The sequence below is a fragment of the Manis javanica genome, chromosome 12 (assembly GCF_040802235.1).
Source record: "Manis javanica isolate MJ-LG chromosome 12, MJ_LKY, whole genome shotgun sequence".
Classification (NCBI taxonomy): domain Eukaryota; kingdom Metazoa; phylum Chordata; class Mammalia; order Pholidota; family Manidae; genus Manis; species Manis javanica.
This window is the reverse complement of record NC_133167.1, coordinates 26,050,023-26,068,182: the sequence shown is the minus strand read 5'-3', so window position 1 is coordinate 26,068,182 and position 18,160 is coordinate 26,050,023. Positions and strand designations below refer to the sequence as shown.

At 46.4% G+C, this 18,160-nt stretch overlaps 1 protein-coding gene and 1 long non-coding RNA gene across 6 annotated transcripts in view; one reads left to right on the top strand and one right to left on the bottom strand.

The window, feature by feature from the left end:
- Nucleotides 1–433: 433 nt before the first annotated feature.
- Nucleotides 434–14,817, bottom strand: FZD5 (frizzled class receptor 5). The gene is made up of 2 exons (XM_017658437.3): nucleotides 7,002–14,817; nucleotides 434–6,719 (listed from the first exon to the last, which is right to left on the bottom strand). Exon 2 carries the CDS (start codon nucleotides 6,464–6,466, stop codon nucleotides 4,706–4,708), a length of 1,761 nt encoding a protein of 586 aa, XP_017513926.1. The 5' UTR covers nucleotides 6,467–6,719; nucleotides 7,002–14,817; the 3' UTR covers nucleotides 434–4,705.
- Nucleotides 7,973–18,160, top strand: part of LOC140844970 (uncharacterized) — a 26,816-nt gene continuing 16,628 nt past the window's right edge. For 4 of the 5 annotated variants that reach the window (XR_012123564.1, XR_012123561.1, XR_012123563.1 and 1 more), the window contains exon 1: nucleotides 7,982–8,107. This is a non-coding gene — a long non-coding RNA (uncharacterized lncRNA). Of the gene's footprint in view, nucleotides 8,108–18,160 lie in introns of all 5 variants that reach the window. The other variant, XR_012123562.1, reaches the window with a different exon arrangement.

Genomic DNA, 18,160 nt, shown 5'->3' with positions numbered 1-18,160 from the left:
GTGGATCTAGCTGCTGAATGATCAAGTTTTGGGAGTTTCTGTCCCCCAACCAGACAGAACAATAGCACCACCTCTATTCAAACAGGTTCAGTACGGAGTAGAGAGTTGATACAACAGGACAGGACACAATCTCAGGCATTATCTCCGTTCTTACGTGTATTTCTCTTCATTTCTTCAAGTGAATCATGAAACAACCACAGGATCGGCAGGATAAACCTATGAAGTATATCCAAGTAAGACATGTTTTCATTAGTTCTGCTTCTGGCAAATGGAATTTGTTTGATCATCTTAGTAATAAAAACATTGCCACTTATATTTTAAGTACATCGGAGAAATTTGATCATGAAGTTAGAATCCACATATTTCCTCATACTCTTAGAAAGCAGTGTGTGTCTCCATGAAGGTGTGAGGAGAAAAAAACGTCTACAGCATCTTTTTATTTTCTTTATCATTGCTTTAATGCACTTTAAAATTTATCTACAGTAAGTGGGAACAAAGAAACAAAAAATAGACATTTCTTTGTCATAAATAACTACTCTGTATTTGATAAAAATCTCAAATCATTATTTTACCTTCCCACAAATACATACAAATTTTTTTCTGAAATAATGTCAGCAAATTAAGTATTTGAGACTAACATAACCAACCACAACTGCTGTTCTACTCATTCCCAGGAACAAAACAAAAACAAAACTTCTTACCAAGATGCTCTGGGTTTTCTTTTGTTAATGTTATGGATTTTGAATTATAATCATCTACCAGTAATAATTTATAGATTCAAGTTGATTGTCTACAAATAAAATATCACTGGCTCTGATTCGGTAGTTCTGGATTGGACATGCTAGTGATGATATTGCATGATAGGCACTAGACATATATGGAAATCATTAAAAAGTATTGAATGCCCTGGACTCAAACCACTGACTCGGTATGTGCCTCATTTGGCTCAGTAATAAATTCACCTGCACCAAACCCGTATCAAAAGTCACTAAATCTTTCATATATATAATATATATTATGTATATATATACCCACAGCACATACATACTATACATACAGTTTGTAACAACACAAAATAATATTGTCTTAAAATAAACCATAGACAGTATCCTGGCTGAAATCAATCCTGTATTTGTCATCAAGCTGTTAGAAGCCTTTGAGAGTTCCAAGTCAGGTTACTTAGTTATTTACAAACTGCCTGCTTTCATCCTGCTTTAATGTTTTTGTTAACTTCTCTTTCAGAACCACCCTCCCACCTAGGCACGTTTCTTCCCCAGGATCACTTAGACTTGAGAGGCAGAGAGCGCAGGCAGAGGACGCAGGGAGTTCTCAGCCACTGCACCTCACCCCAGCCTCCAGCTGTGATGTCCTCAGTCCTGTTGGCCACATTTGGTGTTAGGAAGCAGTTACACAAAGCTTTGTCCCTCCTACCTCCCTTGGTCTTTCTGTGGAGCACAAAAGGTAAAGAAGCCTCTTTAGCAGGGGTAGAAGTTAATTAAAATATATAACTCTATTTCCTAGCTCAGGGGTTCTCCTCCCATGCTCCAGAGTGCAGGTCATGGCTGCTGTTAGTGAGGGTCAAGGTGGGACCCATGAGGTTTTCTCCTGGCAGTCAGTGTCAGGATCAGTGCAGCCCTGGCCCAGAAGGAAACAGCCTAATGAATACCACTTGGAAACAGTGCTGCTGGCACATTTTTTAAGCTTGTACATACATACACTATTAACACACAACACACACACACTGGAAATGGTTACATGAAGATATGACAAAGGGTTTGCAAGGATAAACCAATAAGGCACCAAGAAAAATAATTTTCAGCCAGTTTAGACAACTTCAAAATGTGAGGAGGTTAGTAACATAAATAAAAAAGACTTCCTAAAATCTGGTCAACTGATCACAGAAAGGTCACATTAATTCCTTTAGACAAGCTTTTAAATCTTTGCCCCCTAATCTATCAAGTGACATTGCTTAAATCTGAGCCATGAGAGGGACAGCCCAGAAGCTGTACAAGTGAGACTAAACTGGGCCCTAAAGCCTCTGCAAATTCACAGAGCTGGCTGTGGCAAAGTTGCTAAACCACTCCACCACCTTTCATTTTAAAACTGTTTTCTTAAGTATGGATTATTTGCATCATAAAAATGCAAATAGGGAAAATCTTGTGTGCGCACGCACTTGCGTGTATGCGTGTGCACACATGCCACACACATAGTAATAGGGATGACCATAAATAGGTCTGGCTTCTCTAAGCGCGTAGGGGATGGGGTGGCTGATATTAGTAAGACTTCACGGGCGCAGGTGGGCTCTATCTTTTGAGGGGTTAGGGGGAGTCAGGGTGAGAACAGAGACTGAAAACAGGTAGCTCTGGAAGCTGGTCTGCAACTAGACCCCAAAAAATATTGCCTATATTGTCTCTCCTTGGCTTAGTATACCCTTTTTGTCTTAACTTTTTTTTTAAAGGTAAATTGGTTGTTCTTTTTAAGTTTGGTATGTTGCCAAAATGAAAAAACAGTTCTTTAAAACAAAGAAATTACTTCATCCCAGTACTTTTAGATACACTATGCATCGTTTCTAGATTCCTCCACAAAGAAAAAGAAGAAAGGGGACAACCAAAATTAAGCACATTGACTGAAGGCAGCAGAACAATCTATGTGCCTTCTGGGAAGACATACTAAATGAGGGAAAGGTCAAGGTGCTCAGAGAAGTTCCTCACTTGAAAAACAGGAGAGGGATCGGCCCTCAGACAAGGGAATCTATTTCAAGGTTCTAAGAAGCTTCTGAATAAGTAGAGGAGTAAGATTTGCAAAAAGTTCTGTAGCTATGTGTATTAGGTTTTGTCAAATCCACTCAAATTTTAACTTAGATTCCAAGCATGAGTGTGTAAGCGCAGTGCATTTTTTAATAAACGTGAATTGCTTTTGAGAGTCCTTAAAACTAATAATACCAGGCTTCCCCCCACCAGAAAAGCATTTAAATCCACTACAGGAACTGTGCATTTGTTTACTTAGCACCCATGAACTGAAAATTGACCTGGGTTTAAATCTGACTTTTCCAACTTTAGTATAACTGAAGCACAAATGTCTAGACTGGTTTTCTAGGGAGGCATTCTCAAATTTTAGTTGCTTTAGCCATTTTAGCTCCCTAAACTTAATCTCCAATCCCTGGTCATTGATACTGTCACCCCCTCTTCCCCAGTCACAGCCTCACACTCTTCACGAAGGAATGGTTAAACAGATTAGGTAAGCAAACAGTTCTCTAACAGCAGTGTGTGTGCATGCACATGTGTGTGCGCATCAATATCCAGGCTTCCTCAGAAAAAGAGTAAAAGGAAAATATAGTGAGGTAGGGTAGCGGTTCACTATCCCTACTTTAAAAGCTTATGCAGGTGTGTTATTTGTGAGGGTCTTATTTGTTTTCAGAGACTGCAGAGAACAAGGTCTTGCTGCTTTGGGAATATCTGGCTACAAGCTAGTCCAAAGTCCAGGGACACTTATTTTCCCTCATTGCTGCCAATGTTTATTCACAGGTAGCCAGCCTCCCTCCCCCCAGTTCACGCACCTCATTCAGGGTGGGTGTGGTTTCTAATCACAGCGCTCCAGGAGAGGAGAAATAAGAAAAGCAAAAAGACTGTTTAACATGATAAAAGAGGTGGGATGGGGTGGAGCAGATAAGAGAAGTGTTAGAAATTTATCACTGGAGGTTTATCCCGTTTAGTCCTTCCATCTAAAAAGGAGCTCCTTTTCAGAAAAAGGGAGTGGGTTTACCTTCAACAAAATTATAACACAAGTTATTATTTTTTAAAAATTGGGATCACTGAGGCTATTAAGAAACACCCACTCCTTCTGTGTAACAAAGCTGCCATCTTAACAGTGTAGAATTCAAGCTCAACCAGTTACCATCCCCTAGGTCCTCACGATTCCAAATATTTATACTAGACACTCTATAATGCTACCTCTAACTTGTGAAAGATAATTCTGGTGCTGTTAAGAATGATAATTATGACACATACGACAGAAAAGAAACTGAGAATCGATAAAGCTAGGATGAACACAGTCACTAGTAGGAGATTATTCCCTAACCTTGTCACTCATGGGAGTCCATAACTGCCTTATGCTCCCCCTCCTTGGTATGATTTGGGGTCTCCCCTAACTCAGAACCTATAAACAGGGACAAGCTGCTCACCTTAAAACATCTTGGACACTTGAGCAGTGGAAGGAGAAACGAGCTGAAAAGCACACTTGTCAACCTCCCAGTCATGCAACCTCAACTTTCACTGTTCACATTTTTTTTAAACAGACACAAATATAGGAAATATATTTTCCCAATTTAGACCACACAGTTCACAGAAACCTGAACCCAGTGGAACTTCATTATAATGCCAACCTTAGGTTTGTAAAGCCCCGAAATCAAAGATAAATTTTGCTGCCAAAATGCAACAAAGTTAAAAATTAAGAAAACAACATATAAATTAAAAACAGGTTCCCCTAAAAAAGGCAGTAAGAGACGTAAAATAGAATACACGTGAGCTGAGCCCCTTTGAGAAGTCCTGGGACTGAAGCTCCCTTGGAACGGCCCCTTTCCCCTCTCTCCAAGTTGCCCCAGGAGGGGGCATCGGCACCAGGAAGGTAAACGGAAGTGAACTTGGCAAAGCTACCAAACAAAACACGCCCTCCCCCCCAACTCCCGGCTTTCCGCGGCCTCCGCCTCCTACACGTGCGACAGGGACACCTGCTTGTGGTAGGCGGCCGTGGCGGGGCCCACCGGCCCGGTCCTACCCGTGAGCGCTGCGCTCGCCTCGGCATAGTCCGCGGTGGCCGTGGCGCCGCCGCTCTTGTGGCCCCGCCGCGGGCGGCAGCAACAGCGGCTGGTGAAGCGCCGCCACGACTCCACAGTCTTGCCGGACCAAATCCAGACGCCCGACGTGATGCCCACCACGAGGCACATGAAGTACTTGAGCATGAGCACCCAGTACTCGGGCTTGGCGCGCGGCTGGCCGGCGTCGGGGCCGGGGCAGGCGCAGGTGAGCGCAGCCTCCCAGCTCTCGCGGTAGTGCTGCTCGTACAGGTAGCAGGCCACCACGATGCTGGCGGGCACCGTGTAGAGCAGCGTGAAGATGCCGATGCGGATCATGAGCTTCTCCAGCTTGTCCGTCTTCGTGCCTCCCTGCTTGATGACGCTACGGATGCGGAAGAGCGACACGAAGCCCGCCAGGAGGAAGAGCGTGCCCACCAGCAGATAGAGGACCAGCGGGCCCAGCACAAAGCCGCGCAGGGAGTTCAGGTTCTGGTTGCCCACGTAGCAAATGCCGGCTACCGGGTCCCCGTCCACAGAGCTCAGTGCCAGCGCCGTGATGGACTTGACGCTCGGGATGAGCCACGCGGCCAGGTGGAAATACTGCGCATAGCCCGCGATGGCCTCATTGCCCCACTTCATGCCAGCCGCCAGGAACCAGGTGAGCGACAGGATGACCCACCAGATGGAGCTGGCCATACCGAAGAAGTAGACCAGCAGGAAGACGACAGTGCACAGCGCCGGGCCCGTCGTCTCATAGTGAATGTGGCTGTGCTCGCGGCTGCAGGCGACGCTGGCATGGCCCACGACCAGGCGCACCAGGAAGCCTAGCGACACGCACAAGTAGCAGGCTGACAGGAAGATGATGGGGCGCTCAGGGTAGCGGAAGCGTTCCATGTCTATTAGGAAAGTGGCCACGGTGGTAGAGGTGGAGATGAAGCACAGCACAGACCACAGGCCAATCCAGAAGGTGGCGAACGTGCGCTCGTCGGGGCTGAAGGAAGGCTGGTAGCACGGCACCGCGCAGTTGGGCACCTGGCCCGTCCGTACCTTGTTGTAGAGCGGGTGCGATTCCTTCAGAATGGGCACGAAGGGTTCACGGCACTTGCACACCGACGGACCCCCGGCAGCGCACTCGCTCCCAGAGGCCGGCACCCCCGGCGGGCCTGGGAGGGTGGGCTTGGCGGGGAAGGGCCTGGGGGGCGCTGTAGTGGCCTCACTGCGGTTGTAATCCATGCACAAGACCTCGGCGTCCCGGCCCAGCACCGGAAGGCGGTCGCAGCTCATGCGCTCCGGCCAGGCGAAGCCGTACTGGCGCATGAGCGGCGAGCAGCCGGCCTTGGCGCGCTCGCACACGGAGCGGCAGGGCGGCAGCGGCTTATGGTAGTCCGGCAGGCAGATGGGCGTGTACATGGAACACAGGAAGAAGCGCAGGTCCGGCGAGCAGTGGATCTCCACCAGCGGCCAGAACTGGTGCACCTCCAGGCCCGCCTCGTCCTGCGTGTCGTGGTTGAACTGGTTGGGCATGTGGGTCAGGTTGTAGCCGATGCCGCGACACATGGGCACCGTGATTTCCTGGCACACAGGGGCCTTGGAAGCGGCCGCCGCCCGGCCCACCAGCTGCGCCAAGAGCAGCAGGAGCAGCGAGGGCGGCGCGCACGGATCGGGCCGAGCCATAGCCCCCGCTGCCCTCGCCTCCCACAGCCCGCGCGGGGCCAGAATGGGCAGGGGAGACCGGGGCCGGCGCTTCCCCTCCGCGGACTCGCGTTGCGGCACCGGGGCGGGCAACCTGTTGGCCTCTTTTCCTCTTGAAGAAGTCCGTCGCACGACAAACTGTTTCGGGAAGGCGCTGCTTCTGCAGGCGCGTTCAGCACTGCGCCGGATAGGGCTGGGGAGGGACGGTTAGGGCTCCGATTCCAGGGAAAGTACTCTTTAAAAAAGAAGGCGGGGGAGAAGAAAAATTGCAACCACTCCCAATTAGAGGGGCGTCAACGGCTTAGGCCCCACAAGCGGTCTCCAGATCTCTAAGTTAACGCTAACTCTTCCCTCCCCCCAGCTCCTGGAACCAAACTCCAGACTCCCTTCTCTGCTCCCCGCCTCCCTCCCCTCTGGGCCCGCCAGGCTGTATCTCAGAGTGCGGGCGCTCAGCAGCCCCCAGAAAAGGGCAGAGGGCTCGGGAGAAGAACGAGAAGGGGAAGGCGCGGGCTCTCACCTCCGCGGATCCCGAGAGACACAGTCCGCAGCCAGCCTGGGTAGTCCGCCGCTGGGACACTCTGCTCAGGAACGCGACTCAGACCCCGGCTGGCTCCGGGAAAGTTTGGCGATAGGCTGGGTACTGAGATGGCGGCACATGGCAGCAGGTGGGGGCGTCTCAGAGAGGGGATCGCCCCCACAACGAGGTCGCCGCAGGCCGGCCACTAGCCCTCTCCTTCTCCGGGGCCCCCCGCATGATCCGGGAGGGGCAGGGAAGGAGCAGGCCGTGCGTTGTGCCGAGGGCAGGGAGCCGGACGAAGGGCGATCGTGCCTGGCAGCACCTGGGCGAGAGTAAGGCGGTGTGCGGCGGCAGGAGATCCCGCCGCCTCACAGCACCGCGCGCAGCCGGCGCTGGCCCTGCCGGGACTGCATGGTGCGCACCCGCCGCCGTGTCCCGTTCGCTGCTCGCCTCTTCCCCTGCAGGGGGCTCCGCGCTCCAGCGGACTCCTGGGGGCGGTGGCGGCTCTCCCAGGACGCGCCTGGCTCGGCTCCTCCCCCGCGCTCTCTCACCCTTTCGCCCACCTCAGGCGGGCACTGAACGGCGCGCGGCGAAGACGGCCGCGGAGTCACGGCCGCGGGCTAGACTAGGCTCTCCCACCCCTCCCGGGTCACCTGCCTCTAATGCCCGCCGGGAGGCCCCGCCCCGGCCCCTCCCACTGCGCTGGGGCTCGGCTGGAGGGCCGCCCCGCCACGCTCTCCACGCGTCCCCGCCCACTGCCCCGCGGGCCTGGCGCCCTCCTGCCCCGCCCGGAGCGGGCTGCCGAGGAGCTCCGGCCAATCTCAGGCCTGGAAGGGACGGAGGCGGGGCGAATGCTAATCTCGCCTTGAGATCTGGGGCGGGAAACCCACGCTGGAAGTCCCTTCTGCGTGGTCTGCCGGCGCCCGCGGGTTGGGGTTCGCCTTCCTACATGCAACCTTGTGGTTTATGGACGCTTGTTTCCGGGGCCCCTACCAGGTCTCTGTGCTGCCAACCAACCTTACCAGAGCTCAGCGTTTGAAACAACTGCTCAAAGAATTACGCTTAACGGCGGCACCTATCTCCCCTCTGCACTGTCCTCTTACCAGGTGAGCTCAAGTTGAGAGCAGAGCGACTTCTAATTGAGCCCTTACTGCTTGCGGGACAGCGTATTAATCGTTTACGTCCGTCTTAAGACAAGATCTCAGATCCTTACAACTTTATGAGGCAGGTACTCCTTACGGGTGATGGAGTTTAGAAATTTGACGAAGTTCCCCAAGAAAGCCGCAAACTAGACAATCTTGTTTATCTCGGTATTCCGGGCTCCTGGCACATAGTCGGCACTCAAGTAGCAAACCTAAGATTCGAACTCAGGTAGTTGGGCCGTGGCATCCACAATTTAAGCCACTCTCCCCAATACTGCCAGTAACCCCCAGGCTTCAACTTTTGCTTTTGCATTTCGTAACAAACTCTTGTAACAAGAAGGTGATTTTCTTTCTGTGTTTGGAAGACTCGAGAGATGTCAGTCCTTTATCAGTCAAGGTTTTAAAATCCAAGGCAGTTCCGAAGTCGCCCGCAGAGAGAAGCAGAGCTGGCTCGGGGCTCTGCAAAGGGCAGGCGCCAGGCCCCTGGGGCTGCCCGCTGCTCGGCCGCGCACTCGCGCGCCGCCGGGCCGCGGGAAGACCTGCTGGGCGCCGGGACTGCTGGGACACACCGCGGCGCTCTCCAGATAGGTTATTCTGCATGTTTTAAATGTCCTAAAAATGCTTCTTTTCTACGTGTTCTAATTAGGGTGGAAGACTGAGGTGGTTAGCATTCCTGAAATTCATTCACACGCTTACAAAGAGGGTTTGAATTGTTTCCCACTACCCCACCCCTTCCTTCCACTGGGAAGAAGGCGAAAAAGGCAGGAGGGCCTGGGGACTTGAAGGACTTAGGACCAGAAGAAAGGGCAGAGACAGACGGCAGTTACTGTCTTCCTATTATTCTCGATCCCATTTGTAGAGACTGGGAGACTGTTGCACAACAGCCTTCTCCCTCCTGCTTATCAACAAGGCTTTGTGGGAAATAACAAAGAGTATGTGTATGTCGATCCTAGCCTCAAAGTTAAAAGGAATAAATACCAAACGCTTCACAAACATCAGGAACTGTTAATAAATATGTTTAAAATGTACATTACCTCTTTCATTCCCTGGAATTCTACAGGTGTTCATATTGTATCTCTTTTGTCCTTTGGAAGTACTTGGCACTCTGGGTCGGCGAACATCCAGGGTTGAAAGTAGTGGGAGTTGACAGCGATGGAATAGCAATCAGAAAGAAAGGGAAACCCTCAGTGGAAAGTATGTACACTGTGAACATGCCAAGGGAGGGCTGTCTCATTCTGTGCCCTTTATGCAACGTGTGTATTAGTGGGGATGGACAAGTGTTGGCTAATAATAAAAATTATTTGAAGTTGGAGAATGCTAATCACTCACACTGGAATTTAGCCAGAATATTTGTGTTATTTCACTTTGTTCTGACTCCAATGATGTTATCTACTTATTTGTAAACCTCTCTCTTTGAAATCAACGGTAAAATGTTATTTTTGCTTGGAGATGTCTAATAATAGCAATAATAACAGCAGAAAACTATGCCGAAAGAGATTTATTTTGCGTTGTATAGTTTTTGTATCATTTACATTTTTGTTTTTGTTTGCATATATTACCTCAGTTTAAAGGCAGTTTAAAATATGTTCACTGTTTAACACATATTAGGCTGCTAAATAATTCATTTACATTAGCTCATATAATCCTCAAAACAGATAAAACTGGCATCTATAAAGACTTGTTTGAAGTTACTTATTTAGTCCATGGGAAGGATAGAAATCAAAAGTTTCTCCTGAGTCAATTTATTATTCAACAAACTAGAGAACACTAAATTAGTTTTTGAGATGCAATTTTTAAGCATCTACAACATTAAAGCATTCTTATCTGTTGTCCTTCTATGTGGGCATCCATCCATCCCACAAACACTAAGTTTCTCAACTAAAGACACTCACTATTGCTATATTAAACATGTTTCTACAAAGCCAAATTCATGAAATTCAACTTAATTATTGTCCAACGGGTGTTTATTAATTGATGAAAATACAGAGATAATGCTAAACATTCTATCTAGTAAAGGTGATATTCTAAAGGTTTTGAAACATTGGTTTTGGATTTTTGTCAGGGAATAGTTACAGCATTTTTAATCTCGCTGGACTTGTGTTGATTATACATATATTATTATGTTAAGATGAATGGACATGTAGCCTTTGTTAACTCTTCAATATATTGATAATCAAGCCTGAAACAGTATGCTGCACATAGATGCTTTCGATGAATATTTGTGAAATAAATGAATGAATGGATGGGAGCTGAGGTGAACTTTTTAAACTTTAGCAACTGGCATTGAATCCTTGAATACAGTGATTCAGTTACACATACAATTATACATACAATTATGAGCTATACCTCCCAGGTTGATGGTAACCTGCTAAATGCCGAAGAGTCTAAACGTTGGCTCTGCCTTTACTACCTGTGCCCCTTGGGCAAATCACCTAACAGCTCCAGTTGTCTTTCCTGGTCTGTAAAATGGACTTAAGAATAGTTACCTCCTGTCAGAGCTGTAGTGAGGTGTAAATGAATTTGTATGGTAAAGGGCTTAGAACTATGTCTAGCAACTCGTAAGTCTATGTAGGTGTTAGTTATTATTAGTAGTTTCTACTATGGTTCATTCTACTTTTCTGATTTCCCAATCTTCTATATTTTCTTTTGTATGTTACTTTAATAAGAGAACAAAAATAGCTACATTTTTAGATGTACTTTATGTCTAAGTGCACTCTCAGCTGTCACCAGCTATCTCTAGTATTTAGATATTAGCTAAATATTATGCCAAAGCAGGAATCATTTTATTTTCCCAGATCAAAGTGTGTACACCTGACCTCAGCAAGCAGCCCATGTGTGTGCAAGCACCCAGAGTTCTGGTGCAGTATAGATGGACAGAGGCCAACACGAATCCCACACAGGCATCTCCAGACTAGCTCCTCACATGTCCTAGAGCACTTCTCCTTCTCTCATTAGATCAGACACTTCCAGACAAGAAACCAAGACAACAACCAGAGGATTAAAATGATGGGTCGTTTATCCAGGTTCGAATGTCTTGTTCACATTGTAAGTGGGATAACTCAACTATAATCTTTAGTCCTCTCCCTCCCTCACCGTGGTGGAGATTATAGGAAAGTAAAAGCTTCTTTCTTTTCATCCAGAGGTAATGGAAGTGCTAATCTTTCTCACACTGAGTAGTAGCTCTTAGCTGCACATTGCAATCACCTGGGGAGCTGTAAGAGCCATGGATGCTTTGCCTGTTAAATCAGAATCTGTGGTTAAGGGATCCAGATACTGTTTTTTGGTTTCCTTTTTTCTGTTGCTGTCTTGTTTTTTACTCTCCAGGTAATTCTGATTTACAGCTAGGGTCAAGAACCAATGGACACAGGATGTTTTGTTATTTACATAATACAGTCTCAAACATGGGTCTGCCTGGATCTTCTGCAAAAAGGGTTAATCATAATAGTATATAAAACAGGACACCTTGGAAGATGGTATAGAGAAGTGCATTCTAGTCTAAATGTATCTGAGTCTGTTTGGGCTGAAGGAAAACTTACGTAAAGCAGCAAAATTGTGGCACAATGATGATACGGTTAACAATGATGACTATAACAATACCATCTGATGGGTATGGAGCATTTCCAATGTGTGTGCACTATTCTAAGCAGTTTACATATATTGTCTCTTTTCCCTCTAAGAATCCTGTAAGGTTGATATTATTATCCCCATTTTATAGATGAAGAAACTGAGGTTCAGACAAGTTAAGTAACTTGTTGCACAAGGCTGTAATCCAACTTCTTGACTCTGAAGCCTATGCTGTCATGAATTGCAAGCCTTGTTGGGCCAGTAGTAGATGGTCCTGAGAACCACCAGATGGTAAATCTTGAGATAAGCAAATTCCCTCGTTCCCTTAGCATCACTTTCCTGGGGACCAGGTCAAATCTTCAATTCTGGTGTGGCTTCTAATGTGTGGGAGCTAAAGTGTGGAAAAGCTGAGGGTTCTGGATTCTATAAATCTAAAGTAACTCAAGAGCCAGCCTGTTCTCTGGGCTTTGCACACCTGGCCTGATGGGGGGGGGTGCCCCTTAAACTAGATTTCAGAAACTTCCTGGTATCTTGGCAAAGGATGCTTCATCAGATCAGCAAATACTGAAGCAGCACATGCTGTGAGCCAAGCCCTGGTGCTAAGGGAACAAAGTTGATGTGGCATGGACTCACCAGGCAGGGCATGGTAGGAGCTCAGAGGAGGCAAAGTGCCCGAACTAATAGCTCAGGGGAGACCCAGGCTGTGTCTGGGAGGCTGAATACGAGTTAGGGTTTAGTACAGGAAGCAGAGCAAGATTTAATATAAGAATCAAACAGGGGCTGACAAAATTGTTGAAGGACTGGAGGGGCAGAAGTCGGGGGCTTCCCCTGGTCTACTGAGTTCAAGTGTCCACTATAGTAGCTATGTTCCAGAAGTGAGGATGGTGCTGCTGGGAAAACTGCTTTTCACACACACAAAATTGGTGACTAGAATGGGGACAGGACCCAAATTCCATGGCGTTAAATGCCTCTGAACATTACCTCTGGAAACTTGCCTGTCAGCAGGAACAGCGACAGAAATATGCCTTCTGCTTGCATCTGCCTGTCAGATCTCACAGTACACCTGGAGGAAGGAAGTTATTTCACATATAGACCCTAGCTGCGGAGGAGTCTGGGAAATGTAGTCTTGAATTTTCCGAGAGCTCCAACTAGAAGGATAGTGTGGAGGCCTGGAGAGGCAATCCTCAGTATGCGCTACACGTGAAAAAAATGAGAAACGCTTCCTAGAGAGAGGAATCAGTACAAGTAAAGGACATCAGGCCACAAAAGAACCCAGTCCAAGTGGTGGACAGCTGGGCACAACTAGGCTCCCAGAGAGTTACGGAAGCATCTGAATCAGGGGTTTTACCTGAAAGTGCACCCATGTCTAATAAACATATTTTTAATTAATTAGATTCACACATACACCCTACACATAATGTTATTTCATAGCTATAATGCTTGAATCATTCAACTGCTGATGCAGACGGGGAAAGGAAATGAGCAAACCGCACAGAAAGGAATAAGCAGAACTGTTGGCTGGTATTCGTCCACAACGAGAACAGGACAACAGGACGTTGACCTTCTTCAAGTTAGTGTTGCAAACGTTGTTGATTACCTACCCAAGAATCATGTCCCCTTTTCCCTTCCTAACAGAACACCAGCTTTTTGTTTTGTTTTTTGTTTTGTTTGGGAATCTGTCCTTTTCTGCATAGCCATGTGCTTCAGGAGGGGCAGGAGCTCCAGTTCAAGCCCCAAGATATGACCCATGGTTAGTCCCTCTGGTCACGTTGCTCCCCTTCTTATCAGTATTTAGGTCACATATATGCATGGGGCACAGTTCTGGCCCCAAAGGGAGAGGGCCAATGTGAGGCAAGTCTGTCAGGAGACACACAAAAGAGAAACAGCCCTCTCTCCTGTTGGGTATTGGTTTTTCTGCACTGCGGGCACCATCTTGCAAGCCCGAAAGAGCCCAGACAGCACCTTGTAGGAGGATGACACCGAGGCTGCCTGAGCTGCCTGCCTCCAGCCTTCTTGCGAGATGATACGATACACTGTCTGTTTTTTAATCCAGTCGAGTCAGTGTTTTCTGTCGCTTGCTGTAGCTACTATGTGCAGTCTGAACACTTAGGATGAGGATCTGACCACTTAAACCAGGCTAATGGAAGTCTCTGAAGACATTTAAAGACAAAAAATTATTCCCTTTATTCGACAGAAAATATGTTATTCATCCTTCAAAAGCATTTAAGAACCACTGAAATGTCACTTCTGTCTGAGTTATTTGTTACTTCCTATATTCCCACAGCCTTTCTGCCACTCCTCTACTATAGCATTTTACTCATCCACTTTTTCAATAAATATTTACTGAGTACCTATTATGGGGGGATACAGCAGGGAACTCAATGTTTGGAGAGTCCAGTATCATGGGAAGACAGAAAATAAATGAAAAAATGTAAATGTGATGACTCTTATCAAAAGGAAAAGCAATTCTTATGGCAGCATTTCGAGAGAGAGAAATAACTACTTTGAAATTTACTTTATTGTACTGTGACAATCTGTTCATATATCATTTTTTCCCACTAGATTGTGTGTTCTTGCCATCTCACATCTTCCAGCTTCCCTGGGAGATTGTGTTTTCCGCTGCAAAATCTTCTCCCATCCCATGTGTTCTTCGGCAATGTGATGACATTCCCCATAGGGGAGGCAAATAGGAGGTCCTAAGTCCTCTCCCCTTGAATCTCAGTGGGCTTGTGATTGTCTTGACCAGTAGAGTATGTTGGAAGTGATGTGCTGGGATTTCCGTGGGTTGGTCACAAATGTCCATGCAGCTTCCACCCGATTCTCTTGGACAAACACTTGTTTTTTTGAAATGCTCCCTCTTGGGACACTCCCTCTTGGGACCTGCATGAAGATGCTCCAGCTGAGAGTCCCACTGAGTGAGCCTTCAAGGCATCCCAGGCCAGGTATCTGACCTATGAGTAAAGAAGCTTCCAGATAATTCCAGAAGTCACCCGCGGCTGTTCAGCTCTTCCCAACTGAGGTCCCAGATAATCATGAAGCAGCGCCAGGCCATCCCTGCTGTGCCCTCCCCAAATTCCTGATCCATCGCGTCTGTGAGCATAATAAAATGTCTCTTGGTTTAATGCCACTAGTTTGGAGTGGTTTGTGACACAGTAGCAATGACTGGAATACCCCCAAATGTGCCTTCTGGTGAAATCTTAGATGACCTAGTAGACAACTTTTTTCTTTTTACCTGCCCCCGTTGGTGATCAGCGCACACACAGAAGCTTGAGGACTTTCATCCGCCTTACTTTCATCCTGTTAAGTCTCGCTGTTGATGAGATGCATGGGAAATGTCTAATCTTTTAACACACAAATCTTCACCATTGATCTTAATATCCTGCTGCAGTGAGTTCCCCGGGTCAATTGTGTGTAGTGGGGAAGAAAGTACTTCCTTTTATCCATTTTAAACATGCTTTCTTTTCATCTCATCTTGTCCTCTTGTTCTTCCCCAAGTAAAGCGATTTCCATTTCGTGGGTACCTAGACGCAGAGAACTGAGTTGAGACAATAATCTTTCTTTGAGCTGGTCACCCTGAGGGCCTCTTGTCCGCTGTGACCGGGAGCAGTGGATTTCAGCTGGTGACTGAAAGGTGGTGGAACACTCTATTCTAATCAGTCACAGCTTTAGCGCCAAGGATTTAAAAAACCATCTCCAAATTCTGTAGGAGGCAATGGGTAACCCCTTGTGGTGCTGAGAAATGGAGCACAATGTGTTGGGATGAACATTGGCTGTTTTGGGGCAATCTGGATTCAAGTGTCATCTTGTGGGTCAGCTGTGTGCCCTTGGGCATAACACTTAACCTCTCTGGGCCTCCGTTTCCTCAGCTATAGAATGAGATTCAACCAGAGGGTCCTGTGGCAAACTTTTGCCTCTAACATTCTGTGAATTCTATGTATTTACTAGTTATTTTGAAACCTCTACTACATGAATTCCTGGGAAGAAAAATTTTGTACTCTTAAGAGTTTGCCTTTTTAGCTCTAAGTGGGGCTGGGGAAATTTCCCCCTTCCCCCTAAAAAAGTTCTCTATTTTTTAATAAACAAACGTTAAGTTTTTCCAAAAACTGAATCTGAACTAGGCTTCAGTTACTTAAAATCTATTCCTGCTGCAACTCTTCTTGCAGCCTGAGCCCCTTCTGTTTGGGAGTGCACACCTAGAGCTCCTTCGACTTTGCTTCCATGAGGTCTCACAGCTGCAGTGCTGGACGTTTGTGCTAAGATAGCTTCATGCCAAGTGACAAGAATGTATGGGCAGGTGACAGTTTCTGCTGCATTGCCACCTTGGGAAGTGAGCTGTGCGGTAGGAACTTTTTTTGTGAATCTCAGAACAGTCTGAGATCTCTTCCCAATCCTTATTCTCCACACAGAAGAAAAAAAAGCAGCAAGCATTTGGGGCTTTGGGAAAGTATTCAGTCTCACTCAGCCTGGACACATTTCACTTATTTTCTGGTCTGCTAAGTACTCCTACAACAGGTGTGAGATTCCTAGGACTTCGTGGGCTCTACCCCTACTTCTTCAGCTGTGTATCCTGTTTTTCTCTTAGTGAATTTCACTTTCTAATCTGAAGTGGGGGAAATGCTTCTTATCTCTGATTTTAAGATTCACTACAGAATCCTCATTATCAAAGGGCTACCATGTATGGGGAGGACTGATTGCTTTTCACTGTTAGGTTAACAAACTCTGTCAATAGCAGCAAATAGCAGGACAAGGCCCTACTGAACAGAAACTTATTTGCAAGGTTAATGAAACCACTGAGGTCCTTGTAATTCAGGGAGGGTATAGACTCTTGGACCAGATTTCAAATAACAAGTAGGAAAGTAACAGCAGTGAAAGTAACAAAGCAGTATGTTGAATGCCTAAAAGAGCTTTTTGAAAATATGTGCTCTAAGGAAGAACCCTCCCCACCTTCATAGTGTACCTTATGTCCTATATGATCACAGACATCACTATCTTATCATCACCCAAATATACAAGAACATTTTGATGTTTTTGTTAAAGCCTTCAAGGAAGGCTTGAAAACATAGCAACCTCTACCTACAACAAGTACTCTAGTAGAGGGAGAGTAAAGGCAAAAGTATTAACCTCTACTCTCAGCTGTACCAGTGGGAAAACTGAAGGTCATGTAGGATGAATTATTTGATTATTATTTGCTTATGGTGGTTATTTGGTAAAAAACAAGTCATAAGTGTGGTGTTTGCCCTACCAGGCTGCCTCCATGTGCTCCATGACTTCTTGGCTGCAGCTGAAAAGGGAACAGCCTAAGTACCAAACACCACATTCTCTTCTCCCTTTTGCCCTTCCTAGTCACACTTGAACTAGGGGATGAATTAAGCCTTCAAAACCCTTTTGCCCATATGGGCTATGCTTCACCAGTGCTGTTGCCCAAAGGCATTCTGCAATGATAACAGTTTCAGTAAGTGGTATACACAGAACTGGTCAAGCAGTGGGTTGGGTTGCACTTTTCTTTTTTATAACTACTGGACTTTGTATTTTAGAGCAGTTTTAGGTTTAGAGAAAATCGAGCAGTTGTTCCAGAGCCCCCATATAGCCCCTCCTCCCACACCCACTTCCCCCTTATTAACATCTCGCATCAGTGTGGTACATTTGGTATAATGGGTGAACCAATACTGATATGCTATTATTAACAAAGTCCATACTTTACACTAGCATTCACTCTTTGTGTTGTACAGTTCTATGGGCTTTGACAATTCTGTACATATCTACCATTGCAGCACCCTTCAGAACAGTTTCACCTAGTTACCACTTCCCCCCCAACCCCTTGCCCTCAGCCCCTGACAGTCACTGACGTTTTTACTCTTTATACTTTTGCCTTTCCTAGAAGGTCATATAGTTGGAATCCTACAGTTGTAGCCTTTTCACCTTGGTTTCTTTCACTTATTAGTATGCATTTTATGGTTGTCCATGTCTTTTCATGACTTGCTAGCTCTTCAATTTTTAGTGCTAAATGATATTCCATTGTTGGGATGTACCACAGCTTATTTAACAATTCATCTATTGGAGGACATCCTGGGGGCCTCCAAGTTTTGATCATTATGAATAAATCTGTTATAAACATCTGTGTTCAGGTTTTTGTGTGGACATAAGTGTTCGGCTCATTTGGGTAAATACCAAGGAGTGCAATTGCTGGAATGAATGGTAAGAGTAAGCTTAGTTTTGTACGAAACTTCCAGACTGTCTTCCAAAATGGCTGCACCAGTTTGCAATCCCACCAGCAATAAATGAGAGGTCCTGTTGATCTACATCAGTTTCACCTAAGTATCACTTCAAGCTAGGCAACATTTGGTGGTATCGGTGTTTTGGAATTTAGCCATTCTAATAGGTGTGTAGTGGTATCTCATTTTAATTTGCATTTCCCTGGGGACATGTGATATGGAGCATCTTTTCAGATGCTTC

Excerpts from the sequence above, each read along its gene's own strand:
- FZD5 (XM_017658437.3), bottom strand. The coding sequence starts at position 6,466 with ATGGCTCGGCCCGATCCGTGCGCGCCGCCCTCGCTGCTCCTGCTGCTC.